Raw genomic sequence first — 17,613 nt, forward strand, 5'->3', positions numbered from 1 at the left:
CTGATGAGGATCAGTTAAGGGTGAGGATGAAAAGCACAACATCCTACGAAAACATTCCTTAGAATCATAGAATCGTTTAGGTTGGAAAAGGCCTTTAAGACCATCAAGTCCAACCGTTAACCTAGCACTGCCAAGCCCACCACTAAACCACATCCCTAAGCACCACATCTACATGGCTTTTAAATACCTCCAGGGATGGTGACTTAACTGCTTCCCTGGGAAGCCTGTTCCAATGCTTGACAACCCTTTCAGTGAAGAAATTTGTCCTAATATCCAATCTAAACCTCCCCTGGTGCAACTTGAGGCTGTTTCCTCTCGTCCTATCACTTGTTACTTGGGAGAAGAGACTGACACCCACCTCTCTACAACCTCCTTTCAGGTAGTTGTAGAGAGCAATAAGGTCTCCCCTCAGACTCCTTTTCTCCAGGCTAAACAACCCCAGTTCCCTTGGCTGCTCCTCATAGGACCTTCACCAGCTTTGTTGCCCTTCTTTGGACATGCTCCAGCACCTCCATGTCCTTCTTGTAGTGAGGGGCCCAAAACTAAACACCGTATTCGAGGTGCGGCCTCACCAGTGCCAAGTACAGGGGCAAGATCACTGCCCTAGTCCTGCTGGCCACACTATTTCTGATACAAGCCAGGATGCCATTGGCCTTCTTGGCCACCTGGGCACACTGCTGGCTCATATTCAGGCGGCTGTCAACCAACACCCCCAGGTCCTTTTCCACCAGGCAGCTTTCCAGCCACTCTTCCCCGAGCTTGTACCATTGCATGAGCTTGTTGTGACCCAAGTGCAGGACCCGGCACTTAACCTTGCTGAACCTCATACAACTGGCCTCAGCCCATTGATCCAGCCTGGCCAGATCCCTCTGCAGAGCCTGCCTACCCTCCAGCAGATCAACACTCCCACACAACTTGGTGTCATCTGCAAACTTACTGAGGGTGCACTCGATCCCCTTGTCCAGATCATTGATAAAGATATTAAACAGGACTGGCCCCAACACAGAGCCCTGGGGAACACCGCTTGTGACCGGCCGCCAACTGGAGTAAACTCCATTCACCACCACTCTATGGGCCCGGCCATCCAGCCAGTATTTTACCCAGCAAAGAGTACACCTGTCCAAGCCATGAGCAGCCAGCTTTTCCAGGAGAATGCTGTGGGAGACAGTGTCAAAGGCTTTACTAAAGTCTAGATAGACAATGTACACGGCCTTTCCTTCATCCACTAAGCGGGTCACCTTGTCATAGAAGGAGATCAGGGTAGTCAAGCAGGACCCGCCTTTCATAAACCCATGCTGACTGGGCCTGATCAGCTGGTTGTCCTGTAGCTGCCACGTGATGGCACTCAGGATGATCTGCTCCATAACCTTCCCCAAACCTTAATGTCTAAGTCAAGCAATTCATTTCTCAGGAATTAACTTCTTGAATCTGAACTGCTTTATGATAGAAACAACAGCAAATGAAAAGTGAGTTGGCCAACCTCTGAAGAGAAATGACAGGAAACAGGACTTTCAGAACAGTTGCTGAATGAGGTAGAATATAACATATGAAAGAAATGTGGGTATTAAAGTGATTTCAGGTGCAATTAAAATCACTTGCAAGGACAGAGTGGGGAAGAAATTTAAAAAAAAAAAAAGTTGTGTGTTTTGCATTAGGTTACAATGCAAAATTTTGCAAAAAGCATGAAGGAAAAAGAGAGTCTTTTAAAACGCGCTAGTTTACATAAAAGGAAAAGCTTAATACAGAAGAAGAAAATATTTATGCTGTGTTCCTCCTTTTCTGATAAGAAAGTTCATAAATTGCTTGGACTCACTTTAAAAGTGTCAAACCACTGCATCCATGAAACTGCCCACTGTTCCTCCAGATGGTTGCTTTTAACAACATCACCATCTCATTTACTTTTCAGTGTTCCATTAGTTCTGCAGTCAAGCACTGCTCATCTGGCAGATAAAGATCTAGGTGCCATTTTGAAATGACAGAATTTGTGAATTTATGCATGAACAGTGTGTCCAGCTTTTATCCACCCAGTTTCTTCCTGTGTCTTTCCAATGAGAAAAGTTTTAATTTACATCAACACAGCTGAATATGAATGTTTTACTATTACTATTCTGACCAGGATTAATGTTCTGGGAAAAAAAATCCAAACAGAACTCTAAGTGTTTGTAATGGTCTCTTAAAATTCCACTACCTTCTGTGGAAAACACAACACTAGACTTCAGATACAGTAACATAAATGTTAAACTATTAAATTTTGCATCATGGTGAGACTATTAATTAGAAAAAACTTATCCATTCTTTCATGCAGCAAAATCCCTATACACTGCAATGTCTTTCCAAAGTACATTCCTACCCTCCACAATGAACAAAGCATCATACTACAATATCCCTTCCTTCCATTTTCCCATGTCCAAAAATCACTCTATTTTGCTTCCTTTCCACTAATTGTGAAACTCTCCAGAGTAAAGTGTGCAGGAATTGTTTATATCCGTGGTCTCCAAAGTGGAGTGCATGCAGCCCAGGGGGTGCACGAGACAAGCCACTGGAGGGCAGGAAAAAAATAACTATTTTAATTTATTAATAAACTATTAATGGTTTTAATTTAATTAATAAAATAATAATTTAAGTAATGTTTATTTCATCTTTATCTCATCCTTTGTAAAATTTCTATTGTGCATGTTTTATAGTTTGCATAACATATTATAGCAGTACGTGTCTATATTTTATAAATAATTAAGTATACATATATTGGGGATGCGTGCTCAAAAAAAAATTTTACTGATAGGGGTGAACTATCAGTAAAGTTTGGAGACCACTGGTTTATGTGACTTCAGCATCAGGAAGCTGAAGCAGTATTTCCTTCTTTGCTAGAAGGAGGTAAAAATAATGGAGAAAGAACTGCATGCAGGGAAAAGTTTTCAAGTGGGCTGCATTTTTCAGTTACTTAACTGCAAGGTTAATCACAGGCAGTGAGTGATTTTTCAGAAACAGTTAAGTGCTTAGCTCACACTACGTCTAGTAGTTGAGCAACCCTTCAAAATCCCATGAGATTCTTATTGGTATCTAGAAGCTGCCAAAGGCCATTCAAAACCTTATTCTGGATAATTTAGGTTCAGGTCCATTGACTTTCAAAGAGATTTAAAATTCTAAATACATAAAATTCAGTTTCAGCAATAACTTATGCCACTGCATTACTTGGCCAGTTTTCTAATGCAGATGTAAAAAGTCAGCCTATTTTTATTCAAATTCCTTTCAAACATTAAAAAAAAAAAAAAATCCCTGCTAGTCACTCGACATACTTTTTTTTTTTCCTTCTTAAAATCACCTACTAAAATATTCACTTCATTTCTGTAATGGCCATGAATAAGTATCAACTAAGCAAAACATTAAAGTTACTAAAACTTTGGGGAAGTCTTACTTAGTGGGTATGCATTATTAAGAAATAGTGAAGAAAGGTAAATCATGTTGACAAGACCTGCTTTTTAAAAATTAGGTTATCCTGACTAATGTCTTTTTTTCTACCATTTCTGTTCCAGTGAGAATGACACTAAGCACTTTATTCAAGAAGTTTGCATTTTGAGATGAATTCCTTTACTCCACCTGAAAAGTTTCCAGGTAGCACATAGCATTGATTACAGCTCTGAAATTTTCAATATAGCATTCCTCTAAAAATCAGAGCTCAATCATCTCTTTTAAATAGCTAAGAAAGCAGCTGAAGTAATGCAGTTTTTTTACATTACATTTCTCTCATGTACTTTGATGTCAAACAAGGAATGCTATGAAACAAGAACAGTTAACCAATTTGTTTTTCTAGTCATGCGTCACATCCCTCCAAATTCTAGCACCAAGGCTTCACAGTATATGGCAATTAAAACAGACACTTTTCTCACAGAGCAAGGGACATGACTGCATGACTCTTTCAGGATTTACAGCACCAATTTAATAGAACACTTAAGCACATGCTGACCTTTAGGTATGTGAGAACTCCATTTAAATAAAACTACCCATGCTGAAGGCTAAGTACTCCTTGAACCAGTACCTGTAATTACAGAACCCAGTTAATATTAATAACATATCTGTGGCCCCTTCTGCAGTTTTCCTAACAAACAGGTTGTACCCTGACAGGCAAATAGGCTCTTCAATCTCCAATGTGACTCTAGGAAAAATACTTTCATCTGCTCTTCATTTCCTCACCTGGCAGTTTATACAAGGCAAAAGCAGACATGCACATATGCTACCCCTGCTAATATAAATCTGGCTATTCTGTTTCTTCCATGGAAGACTTTCATCCTCGTTAGTCTTAACTATCACACCACACAGTGTGCAACAGGGGAAGCAAATAGCACAGATTGTTCACATGTGAACACCACAAAATAGTTTCAGGTGTCTGTCTTACCTTTCCATCTCCTCTACTTTTCCCTCCTGCCTTTGCAGTTCACAACAGAGCAACAATACAAATGCATTAGTGACCCTCATCAGATCAACCATCCTTTTATGTATGAATGTCATTACTACATAACCTTCCCCTTATCTCTTCCTAGGAAAGAATCTAACCCTACAGCCCTCTGCATGTGGCAAGCTTTCGCACCGTCCTTACTGGAAAGGTACCTAGGAAGGTACAGCTTCAACATAAAATATTGTTTCATTTCATCTTCAGGGGATGCTCTTCAAGTCTAATGATGCCTCTTTTTACTGATCTTTTCTAAATATTTTCTGGGTTTGACCACAAACACACGCACACATACAAGCCAGCTTATTCTAGTTTATTGACTTTCTTCTGAACACATGACTTTATTTGTCCTTAAAACACTTTACGAAAGAAGAGCAGCATGAAAAGCTAGGCTCACTCTTGAAGTACAGAAAGATTAGTACAGTTGTGCAAAGCCATGTAATTTATTTCACTTAGTGCAATGAGACCATGCCTTCTCAAATGGGATGGCAGAAACAGAGGGTTCTCAGCTATGCCTGTTCTTAAGATCCTCAGCTAACACTCAGGACACCTGGGAATGGTACATATCTATGCCCCCATGCCTTTCGGACAGACACTTGCTCAGGATTATCTTGCCCCCTCCCCAATTCCTGTGGCCTGAATGAGAGTTTTGCCCATATCTTCCTGCCAAACATAGTCACGTATCTTGGAAGCTGCAGCCATATTTTCCTACCTCTCTATTTTCTGAAGCAAGTTTTCCACCAAATTATTTTATCTCCAAAGAAGATGTCATAACTGACCCAGCAGAACGATCTTTAGAAGCTCATATATATTCTGGTATACTAGTAACCTGATGATGCAGAGAGGCTGCATCCCTCTAGTATGTACATGCAGGTGCTACTGCATTTATGAAGATGCTAGGCCCTCTGATCTATAAGCACAATACTTCAGGGACAGAAGCCAAAAGATGTCTGTCCTTATCATTTTCAAGAGACAACCACTGCCCAGGTGAAACTGCAAAACTCTGCATCCAACCAGTATCAGTGAGAAAGAACACTGTTTGCATGCAATAAAGAGAATTTACTGTTTTGGTGCCATATGTTGCTGCTTTTTAGATATCCTACCTGTTTGTGCCACCAAGTGGGTCCAGCCACTCCAAACTGCTTCAATCTTGTCATGTGAGAAAAACTGAGTCTCAATCTTCTTGGGCTCAATAAGAAAGATCTCCTTGCTCACTAGCTGCCCATGTTTGTTGCTACCCCATACATACAGGTGTCCTTCATCTACAATAGACAGAGAAGTAAAATTTGTTGAAAGTGATATACATAGAACACCACCAGATACAGGCTCTGTCTCAACTCAGTGATGCTGAGGAAAGAACAATGTTTCATTCAATTTGTGTTTTCACTGTATGCTTTTTCCTACCACTCTTTACCCCATGTGTGCACACTGTAACTAGGATATCAGAAATATCTGCAAGGGCCTTAACACAGCCTGTTTTCTGAGGGCTACACTAACTCCCTGAAACAACCAGACCTTTCAGGTCAAACTGCCTAGACCTCATTTCCACTGTGAGCCTCTCAAAGAAGACTGAAAGATGTTTATAACAAAGTCCAAGTTTTATTAGAAAAACAACCACAGTAGTCAACTTCTCTGAACAAAAAAATCAAAACATCTTGGGGACACTCACTGAGCAGTCCCTCTCAATCTACTCCTTCTTGCAGGTCAGCTTTTACCTCTACCCCAAAGCTTTGATTCAGTCCAGTAAATAACTTCCTGAATTGAAGCAAATAATTTAACTCCGCTCCAGTATGTGAGACTCTTCAAAGCCTGGCTGGCTGCTCCTGCTCTGCATTACAGTCTCCCAGCCTCTCTACAAGAGCTACAGACTCTTGCTCATAACTCTCCTGCCTTCTCCAGCTTGAGCAAATTCAGTAAATCCCCCAAAGCAGGGACAATCTAATGCTCTTTGCCTCACTTTGCTCAGTCACTTCCTAAAGGAATGTGACACACAGCTATGAACATACAACTAAAGCAGGTACCACCCATCACAAGATAAAATGAAAATATTACCATACCTCAAAACAATGCTAGACAACTAGTGAGAGACTTCTGCAAGTAATTGCCTGTCTTCCCCCACCCGTCTTCTAGAATAAGCATTTGTGCAAGTGCACACTCCAGGATTCCACCCACAGGGATAATTATATTTACAGAAACATCCACGTTGCTTCATATGTTTCACTGGTGCGAGTTGGAGTTGCTCACAGCCTAACGACCAGTTGACAGTAACAAGATGACTGTTCAGATGAGTCCTTCTGCAGATACTACATATCATTAGTTCAATCTTTTCAACACAAAATCATTCCGCCCAGGTTCTAGGCCTCCATGTTAAAAAAAATACAATCCACACAAAACACTTAACAGAACATGAGCTGCCTCAGGCCTTCTGAAGTCCTTTGCCACCCTCTACAAGCTGCAAGCATAAGAAATAAATCTTGCACACATGAAGTACATGATCACGGGCCCAGAAAGACTGGAAGCCATATCATTTGCAACATGGAATTTTTCAGAGCACACATCCACAACACTCAAGGCTTCTGGAAGTCTCAGGTCAGCACTGAACTCTTTACAAGCAGCATGACAGAAGTAAATCTTTCAAAGGAAAAAAAAAGTAGGACTTGGGCTACAGTATATTTAATGATCTCAGTTTGGTAACAGTAACAGAAAGAATGAGCCAGAAGAATTCCACTATAGTACTGCTAGTGAAAAACAAGACAGAAGGAGGGGGGCAAAAGCCAGTACTTGTCAAGTTACACATTATTGACAGTCATCTGCAGGACTTCCCACATTCCTCAATAAAACAACACAACTGAAATGAAAAGGAAAACCAAATCAAGCAATTGTTTCATTTGAATTCTCCACTAAAATTGATACATTCCTTCCCAGAGTGAAGTACACACACCTTCTGGAAAGAAAAAAAGACGTGATGGAAACAGCTTGTTTCAACAAAGAAAAACATTATGGCCATTCATGTTTCCACAACTAACATGCACTGCCTCTGCCACCTCCTTTATTCTCCAGAAGGTGCTTTTCCTTTATCCAGGAAAACATCACATGCTCAACCCTCATCTCATTTCTTGAGTAGGTTTTAACAAAAACTTAGACACTAAGACTTAGCACCATATTCCCATCACTGGAAGTTTCAGGCCCGTTTGGATACAGGTAGACTACAATCCTTTTTTTAAAGGAACCGCCATTCATGTTTGGAACAGCCCTGCCTGTGTCAAAAACCTGCCCGATTGCAGGTGTTTGGTATCCTACCAGCAGGCGGCTCATGAAACAGAGCCAAAGAAAACTGCACCACAGTGTGAGAGATTCCTAGAAAAAAAAAATCCCCATTTAAATACTACACCCTGCAGTAGTATCTTTACTATATCAAGTATCTTTAAAATACAAAATATTTTAAGTAATAACAAGCATCTTGCAGATGAAGGGCAGGAACAGCATCACATTATTAAAATCCCTGGCACGCACTTTGTTAATCTTGACTCCCCTGCTGCCAAATAGACTGCTCTCTTTAATAAAAAGAAAAAGCACGAAAGAATAATCTGTTCACTCTCTACAGTGTCCTAATTAGCTACAGTAGATTCTATTTGTCCTTATAGATCTTCTTCACTAATCGCACATACACTTTGCATCTCAGAATTCAATATAATTTACATCTTGTAACATCTCCCCATACAACTAAATCTCTGTAGATCTGCACAAGCAAATATTCCAGTGCTCTGTTTAATGATGACAGAGGTACCAGATGGCTGCATATTTGCTAAGAACTTGTTCCTATAAAGTTTGGCAAAGATTTGTCTTCATAAGGTTCAATATATTTTCCACACTTCAAAACTGTAAGATTACAGCATGAAAAGCTATTCTGTTTCCCCTTCTCCCAGTCTGCCAAACAAACAAACAAAAAAAATCTTCATTAGACTTTTATTACTGGATACTTAATACCCCAGCATGGGAGCACTGCCTAAAGATCAAAGAACAAATGGCAGACATTATGGAAGTGGCTAAGCGATTAAAGCAACTTCCTACTGCTTTAAATAAGCCTTGTGCTCTTACATTATCTCACAGAGCTCTGCACGCTGTTATATTAGAGCCACCTAAGATAGCTCCAGGCAATCTCACATCCCTGCACAGCACAACCCCATGCAGAGGCATTAGCTCACGTAGCAGAAGGTATAGCTACAGAAGCTATAGCAGAAGGATAGCCACAGCAGTCTTCCTTGGGACAACCACCTAACAATCTCTTTCTCCACGGACAAAGGGTTGCACTGGTTCCAGCACTCACCCATCCAGAGTTACCCAACACAGTTACCCAATTGCAGCTCCAGAGACTTAACCAACCATGTGCTTCCACAAATCCTTTCACAGTTTCTAACCATTAAGAGCCCAGACCCTTACTTACTCATAAGGGCTAAGCCACACCTGACCCCAAGAAAAAACACACATAATTCAGAGAATTCAAAACATGAATCCAGCTCTTAAAAAACCAAAAGTTTTCAGAATTCAGAACTACTACAAAACTATTAACCAGCACTAACAAGGCCAGATCAAATTTTACCAGTCTAACCAAAATTGACAAACATTTCCAAAGCACTTGGAAAGCACTTGGCCTTTACAGGCCAAGACAAGGACTTTCACTTCTATACCTAAGGCCTACCTGTGAGTGACACCGAATGATAGGAGCCTGCAGCAACCCTCTTCACCTTTACATCTTCCAGGCCTAGAGAAAAATTGGTCTCGTAAAATTTGTACAGCAGATATCATTTCATGCATAGACATAAAACAGAGCTATATCAAGTGTAACAGGATGATGATGAATTTTATAACAAAAGCCTCTGCTTTTGGGCCACAGACATTGCAAGACTCACTATCATTTTCCCCCATAGATTATGGCCTTGTACACCCATTCTATCCTTCAGATACTCCACTACATGTTTATAATACCAAGTGGCTTTATAATAAAAGGATGCTAAGTGTCACTCCAAATTATATTTCTGCTCTATCCTTTACAATACCTTTACAAAGGAATTGGATTCCTGGATTACCTGTTACTTCACAGGGCTCCTTTGCTGTCAAGAACAGGGGGAGGGTTTTTCCTTGGTTTGCACGCTTTGCCCGAGATGCCATGCCAGTTCCCCACTGAAACACCAAACCGCTCTCTTTCCAGAGTAAACACAGATAGAAGAGATTAAAACACAAACACCAACAAAATCACTTAACTCATTAATTAGTTTTAAAGGTACATTCACTTCATTTTCACTGATTCAAATTACATTTTAAAAACCTTCATGCCAAAAACATACCCCATAAACATACGGATAACCCTGGTGAAGTCATCAAGCACAAATAGTTGTAGTCTCATTTATGCAGGTAAGAAAACTAAGAAGATACTAAGCAACCTGTCTCAGCTCTCTGAGGCCTATATCAGGACATTATTGGGACTCAGTAACAGAAGTCCCATAGCTGTAGCGCCTCAGGAACAGACACAATTTACTTATTACTGTAAGTTCATTGCACTTTCTCTGCCCTTTCCTTCTCTTCATGCTAATTTGTTTGTGCAGTCCAGCACACTGAGGGCGTAAAGTCACTTGTCTTCTCTTCAGGATCTTTCAGAGACTTGACCTAGCACTGAATCAAGATGTCCACTGAGCACAGTGCTCAGGGAAGCTTAATTCGCAGTATTCATACAGGCACCAGAGATCCCACTCTTCTTCCAAGCACCTCCTTTGCATCTTCAGTTAGAGTCCGCTACCTGGAACCCATACTAAAGTTCATGTAAAATTAAACCAAAATAAAAGAGCATGTGTAGTTTGTTGTTCCTCAATTGTAAAAAAAAAAAAAAAACCAAACACAACACAAAACAAAACCACACAGCACCTAAAATAACTTTCATCTTTCCCCCCCGCCCCAAGCCATTAAAACTCCATTTCATTTGTTACTGAAATTATATAAGAATGATGACATATTTACCTGTAGCAGCAAGGGCATGTCTCAGTCCTGCAGCAACATCCACCACCTTCTCTTTGAGAGACTACTCAAGTAAAAGAAAAATATATTTTAGTTGCTTTTTGCATTCAATGACTCTAAAAGCAAAATATGCCAAACACAGAAGTGGAATGCTATGAAAATAGTTCTCGCAATTCCAGCCTGCATGTCACAATGCATATCAACATTTTATATCACATAGGAAGTAAATTTTGGGCAACCAAAATTAGTGGGAATATCTTCCACAAAAAAAAAAAAGAAAAAAAAATCAAAGCAACTGGATTACAGCTTTGTGGCAATAAATAAAAAGCCACAGTCAATATCCTCACATGAAAAAAGGAACCTTCTTGGCAATACAGATATGTTTATTTCTTAATTTTAACTCAGCATTCCTCAAGAACTACACCAAAACCTCTGCAGCAAGTACCAGTGACAAGCAGTAATAAGTTCCATCAAGCTGTTCAGTCTTACCAAGTCCTCTGCTCACAAACAATACAGTTGGTGGTACCACCTACACCACTGAAGGTTGCCCAATATGATCATGCAAAAGACTATACCAAGTCACACATGCATAAAATGAGTGACTTAAGTTTGTACCAGGTATTTCAATTCTGGCACTTCTCCACTTCTGAGTACTCTGCAAATTTATTATTCTTCTTACAGATGTAACACTATTTAAAATAGATGGCATCAAGCCCAAACATTTAACAGGATACAAACCAAAAGAGAAAATATTCCAAATAAATGAATGGTCCACGTGGTCAGGGAGGACACAGATTCAGATTAGCACTGTCAATACTACCACTTTCAAGGCACCATACTGGAATGATGCTCCCAGGAAATGTAAAGGATACAGAAACATCAGGCAAGTTAAGCCCTATTCACTAGGGGTTACCTAGGGGATCAGCTGTCCTTCCTCTCCTACCTTAAAAAAAGCAAAGGAGTATCTGGCATGAGCCAGGAGGCTAAATTTCTTGTCTGAGAATCCTTTCTGCTCTGAAGTTATTGGTTTCATTAGACATGAGAGGTCATGTGGATGGAAAAGAGTTTCATTAGTGTTCTCCAAATAAGAAACTACAGTGTAAATTAGGGATTAATTAGAATTCCTGTGAGAAATTTTTTTAAACTGTTAGGCTTATAACCAACAACAGGAAAGCTTTTCTGATGTTACAGAAATCTCAGTACCTACTACTAAAAACATTTTAAAGAAATTAATTTGGGGCTACATTCCAAGCTCCCTACTCACACTCAGCAGTGCCTCACCTACAAATATCACCACAGCCTTCCACATGACTTACAGAAACAACATGAGCTATGCTGTCAAAGTCCAGCATTTAGCATTTACCATTGAAGATACTCAACAACTGAGAAACTGTTATCTAACTTTCCATCCTATTTCCTTGGAAGTTGATATTTTTTGGTAAATACTGGAGGTTAGATTAAGAAGTGAGTCAATATACTTGTCAGTTCCTTTACATGCAAAAGTAAAAATCATTTTAATCTCTAAAGTGATAAAGTTTATTCTCTCAGGTCTAGTTTTCCTGCAGCTACATGCTTTCTCACATTTCTATTATTTTGGGAGTGACAAAGTTTATTTTTATCTAACTGTTCTTACAGCCAAGAAATAATACTACAGTCCTCATCTGGGGGGAAGAAACTCTGACAGTTATTGATACACTTAAAAAACAACATATACTTAAAAAACAGAACTGCTGCACAAGAAGCACAAGAGCGATAGATTTGTTAGCTGTGCCAAAAGAACTGGCGTAACTAACTTTGTTGAACTCCATCATGCAGTTTGTTTTTTTCAGGGGTGGATTATTGCTGGCTCATTTTGTTTTGCTTTGAGCTGTTAAGCAAAAACCTCCAACAAAGTACAGTGAAGGCACATACCCTTCATGTACCAAAACATATCTAGTATCTTGCACGCTTGAGGCAAAACTTCAGCTGGAGTAAATCTGCACAGTGTCACTACATTTAGTATCACTTCACATCACCTGAATATCAGACTCATTCTACAGATGTTATCAAAATACATTATGAAACGTTATGAAATCCCTAGTGAAAAAGACAACTTTCTGTTAGAAGTTGGCAACTTCTTCATACAACAAGAAAAGCAGCCTTAGCTTCTAATTTCTGGGTCAACGACCATCTTTGGTCCTTTACTTTGTAAGTTTACTGTAAGAGATAGAGTCTATAAAAAATTAGTTGAGGAGTCTGGCTTAAAGCCCACTGAGGTCAGACAACCTTTGTAAATTGCTGGAAGCAATATGAAGTACAGAGCTCTGAGGCACAATTCCTTTTAAATCTTTACCTCAATCTTTTGTGGAATCAAGCACGGACTTGATATTTGAGGAACTCCTAATTGTCCAAAAGAGTTAGACCCACAGGACAGAACTAGGCCAGATCCTGCAAAATGAAGTGTTAGAGCTCGATCAGTAAATCTGTGAGCAAAAGCAAAGCACTGTAACATTCTAACATGCAAAATATCACAACCAAGTAGCTCAAAAAAGGACCTAACACGTCCTGTTCCAAAGTCCCTGAGGCCATCGGCTTCTGGTCTTACACATCATGTTCAGTAAAGGTCTGAAGTTCACTGGGTTACAAGGAACACGGAGTAATTTAGTTTGCAAGGCAAGTAGCTTAAAACCTGTGAGTGCCTGTGCATCGCACAAGCAATAGCAACGTGGAACTCTCAGCATGTTCTCTATATCACCATATTTCTCCAGCTCTTACAGAGACAGATTTACCTACTAATATGATTGTAAAATCCCAGCCACAGGCAACTTGTTTTACACAAAAGCCAGGCAGGGCAGTGCACAAAGTAAAATGCAGTACATCCTCTGTGTGATTCAATCCCAACTGCCCATCTTTGTTATGGCCACATACAAAGAGTTCTCCCGCACCTGGAAGAAAAAACAAAACAATACAATCACGTTCCACTTCACAGACTAAAAAGACAAGCGTACATGCCATGAGATCCTGTGATAAATAATGACGGCGATTGTCATTTTAGGCACTGCAATCAAGCCAAAAGAAGGAGAAACAGTTATTTCTGATGCATCAGAAACACCTCTGAATAAGCACAGCTATGGAGAGTCGGGTTTGTCAAGGGAAACAATCCACATGTAAGACAGGCACCTCTCACTAAGATCCATGATGAAGTTTTTCATCAACAGATGTATCCCTTCTTTCCCCTAATTAGCTACAGCATACAGCAGAACCTCTCAAAGACCAGATGTTATCTTCTGCTCCTTACCTTAAAACTTCTCAAGATTGAACAACCTCCCACTTGACTCATCCCTCCCACCCCCCATCCTCCATACAGAAAAATTGGCTGCTTTGTATGAAAAGCTGTTACATGAAACAGGTTAAGAAACAGTCCTCACATAGCCATAAAGTAACCACAGAAGATAAGCAAAACAGGAATTTCCCCAATTTCCCCAAAATATTGAGTTAATTGGCATGGGAGAAAACTGTTTTGCAACTAAGAACTGGTACTTGCTCAGGAACAGAAAGCCACAGATAGGTGGCAGCACCAAATCAACAGGGAAACATAGAAAAAAAAAATTGTGTTTAGAAGTCATACACTCCTTGCAAGTGCAATGTTTTTACCCGTGATAACTGCAGAATGTCCCCCTCCTCCAGTAATGCTTTTAATGTCTTGACATTTGCAGGAAACATCTTTCAGTGACTGAGGTACCAGCACATCCTCTTTATGACCAAGACCAAGTTGTCCATAGCTGTTTGCACCCTTCAAATACACACAGGAAAATAACACATTTTTTTTAAAAGTTAACAAAAACAGATACAGATCTGCTCCTAAAAGCAAACAAGCTTATCAGGGACATGTCACAGGTTAACCTGCCAGTATTTGCTCCTGGAAATCCCCCAAAATGGCAATCTTCATTCTTACTGCTGTCACACAGGACCCCCAGGATTACAGACCAGGACTGTCCTAAATTTGCTGTCGTTAAGGCTGCCCTTGCAAGCCCAGTATTTTAAGAAACATACTGGAATATATTCTGGTAAGACTCTAACTGCAGGCTAACAGTTACTAAGGAGGAAAGCCTCATTATCAGGATGATTACCACCTGTTTAATTTTAATGCTAATGATTCCTACTCATCACTCAGATCTTATTCATGCCAATGCTTTCGGGCAGTCCACCTCCAAAACAAGATCAGAAAGACGTGCTACCTTACTCTGGAACCTAAAAAAGTAAAGCAGAAACACTTACCCCTCCTTAACTAAGTCTTTTAACTTAAAGTGGTCAAAATGAAAATATACTAATTATAATTATTATAATTTTATAAGTACAAAATTATAGCCACTAATCCAATCATAGAAAGCAACCACTGACAACGTGGTAACATGTCAGGGAATTTCTTAGCCAATTTAAGCTCTGTTAAGTGTCCAACAGTTTTAACAGCAACCTTCATTCACAAAGGCAGATTCAGTAACTTTCCCAGCCCACACACTGCAGTAACAGCGACACTCAACACCCACACTGCTCCCAACTGGTGATCCCCAGGGGGGACTTTCCCTACCTCACCTGTGCTCCCCCTGTCTATCTGCTCTCTATTTACACCCCACCGCAGCACCTGGTATATCTTAAAAGGACACATTCAGTAATAAACATTTTGTACCTACAGGAACAATGACATTTCAGACAAAAACATCTGGCTGCTTGCCTCAGCCCATAGTTAACAGGTGGATGAGATGTCAGGATTCAAGCTCAACAGGGAGATCAAGTTGTTGTCTCACATTCACTACTAATTGGTAGACCATTTTAGAGCATGCTGCTACTTAACAGACATAATTCTTTTTAGAAGGCTTGTCACAAGCTCTCATTTTAGCCTATAACTTGCAACGAACGTTCAAGTCTTCAAAAACAGGCAAGCTGAGATAAGGTGCAGAAAGAAAACAGGTGCCTGAGGAACTCCAAGCCACACACAAGTGTCTGTCCTAACGCTAACATACCTATCTTCGTGTACCCTTGAAGACTGATAGGTTATTACCAAGCATGACTACTGCAGAGCAAAACGAGCTAACAAGGAGAAGAGATACCCATTTAATGGCTCTTAGACCACCTTTGGCTCATCAGGTAAAATCACCGTTCTGATGAACGACAAAAAAAAAAAAAAAAAACAAAAACACACCCTTGTTTCTTTCGAAGAGCTGGGGGTTTCACCCCAGGCCACGCACTTGAAGTGAAACGAGCCTCGACTCGTCCCCCACGCCTCGGTGGTGGCAGCAGGTCGCCGCCTCCTTGGGCGCGGAGCTGAGCAACACCCCGGCCCCACAGGACACGGGCCACGGCACAGCTCAGCCCCGGCAGGATACCCCTCGGCGGGGGGAAGCCGCAGGACAAAGTCTTCAGCTTCCCGGCTTCCTCGAGGAGCGGCAAAGAGCCGATGAACTGCGATGAGGGCGACTCACCACAACTTTACCACAGCGTTATTTTTTTTTTCGGGGAGAGGGAACCTTGGGTCGCCCCTCCCAGGGAAGCGAGGCGAGAGCCGGCGGCAGCGCACACGGTCCCGGCCCCCCGAGCCCCACAGCAGCCCAAGGGAGGGCAAGCAGCTGGGCTCCACGTCCCGCCCATCGCCCCCTGAGGGCCGCGCTGCTGTGCGGGCAGAGCCGCCATCTCGCGGCCGCGGGGCAGAAGGAGGCCCCAGCTCCCCCCCGGCCTCCCTCACCTCGCCGTGCCGAGCGCCCACTTACCCACGCGAAGAGCACTGCCTCCATGGGGCCGGCGGCCCCCCGCCCTTCCCGCCGCGCCGCAGGCCGCGGAGGAAGAGGGAGGGCAGGGGCGGGCTCCGGCGGGGCCCCGCCTCACCCCGGGCCGCCGCAGTCGCCGCGCCCCGGGGGGCTGTGGGGAGTGCGGCCGCTGGGCAACTGTTGGCAGCTGCGTTACGGCTTCGCCCGGGGAGTTCCCTGTTAGGGGCGGGAAGCACCAGCTGACCCTCTCAAAGCCCTCGTGAGCCATGGGGGGCGGCTGGGACGAAGAGCTGCCGTCCTCTTGGCCCGGCCCCCGGTGCCGCCCTTCCCTGAACTGCACCGGCGGGCTCCGGCTCCGGCTGCCGCTTTCACGAAAAACTCCCCCCAAGCCCAAGCGCCCCGTCCTGCCGGCGCTGCCAGAGCCCCACCGATGGCGGGGGGAGCACCTGCCGCGGCCAGGGCCTTTGAAACTCTTCAACACCCCCGTTTCAACAGGAAAAAAAAAAAAAAAACCCTAAGACTTTAAAAAAAAGAGGGGAAGACAAGTCACTCCTCAAATAAATACATACAGTTCCCAATGGAATTGTCACGTGGAATACCTGAACCACAGTATAAAACATCCAAAGCCGTAGTCAGGAGTGAGTGCTTTGTGTTTATTGCTGCAGCGCTGAAAGTAAAGGGGTTTTGCTTCTAATAATTACCAACAAGTCATTTGTTTCAGTGACATTTAAAGCCTCCATGATAGTTTAAAATATTTAAATTATTACTGTTCTACACAGCCAGAAGGTTTGGATGCGTGAAGCCAAACATACATGTTGTTAATGCCGTGGAAATGCATCTTTCTCTGTACTACGTTTAGCGGTTTACTTAATTTTTTGCTACCTGAGTGCAAATAAAGATACAATTGTTGTTTTTCCAAAGGATTTGAAATTAGGCGATAATTTAGCAAGTATAAGGTTTGCTACTTGAAAGGTATACATAATTCAGACAAAGATTTGAAATAACACAGATCTACATATATTGCAACAACAAAATCCAACATTTTTAAAAATGCAGCTGAATATTGACTTATCACAGAAGCAGACAAAATAGATCCTCCCTTACTACTCACTTATAAAAAGGTTTCTTCTTTAGAAAGATAAAGCTCATAAAATCTATTTTTAAATGTAATGTAAGCCGTAAATGTTGTAGATCATATTTCTATGTCTTAAATGTTCTTTAAAAAAAAAAATAGTTATGGTGGGTTAATAGTCACAGAAAAAATGATCTAGACGATTTAAACAGTGAATATATTTGGAAAGATTGAGCCAGCAATTGCTTATGGAGCAGATGTGGCCTATTGGAAAGCATATGAAACTCAAACTGATTTTCAAGCACAGAGGTTCATGAAAGTCCTTTCAAGTTCTCAAAATCCTG

The 17,613-nt window shown here is 41.5% G+C and overlaps 1 protein-coding gene across 11 annotated transcripts in view; it reads right to left on the bottom strand.

Annotated features, from left to right (window-relative positions):
- The window catches only part of SERGEF (secretion regulating guanine nucleotide exchange factor), a 161,811-nt gene extending 145,378 nt beyond the window's left edge, over positions 1-16,433 (bottom strand). For 3 of the 11 annotated variants that reach the window (XM_075502275.1, XM_075502277.1, XM_075502276.1), the window contains exons 1-8: positions 16,201-16,414; positions 14,090-14,228; positions 13,225-13,380; positions 12,789-12,883; positions 10,460-10,520; positions 9,535-9,648; positions 9,147-9,209; positions 5,551-5,709 (exon numbers count right to left, since the gene is read on the bottom strand). In XM_075502275.1, coding sequence (XP_075358390.1) covers positions 5,551-5,709; positions 9,147-9,209; positions 9,535-9,648; positions 10,460-10,520; positions 12,789-12,883; positions 13,225-13,380; positions 14,090-14,228; positions 16,201-16,224 — 811 coding nt within the window. In that variant the 5' untranslated portion in view covers positions 16,225-16,414. Of the gene's footprint in view, positions 1-5,550; positions 5,710-9,146; positions 9,210-9,534; positions 9,649-10,459; positions 10,521-12,788; positions 12,884-13,224; positions 13,381-14,089; positions 14,229-16,200 lie in introns of all 11 variants that reach the window. The other 8 variants (XM_075502284.1, XM_075502274.1, XM_075502273.1 and 5 more) reach the window with 7 other exon arrangements.
- Between the last annotated feature and the right edge of the window lie 1,180 nt (positions 16,434-17,613).

This window comes from Mycteria americana, chromosome 5, assembly GCF_035582795.1.
Source record: "Mycteria americana isolate JAX WOST 10 ecotype Jacksonville Zoo and Gardens chromosome 5, USCA_MyAme_1.0, whole genome shotgun sequence".
Classification (NCBI taxonomy): Eukaryota; Metazoa; Chordata; class Aves; order Ciconiiformes; family Ciconiidae; genus Mycteria; species Mycteria americana.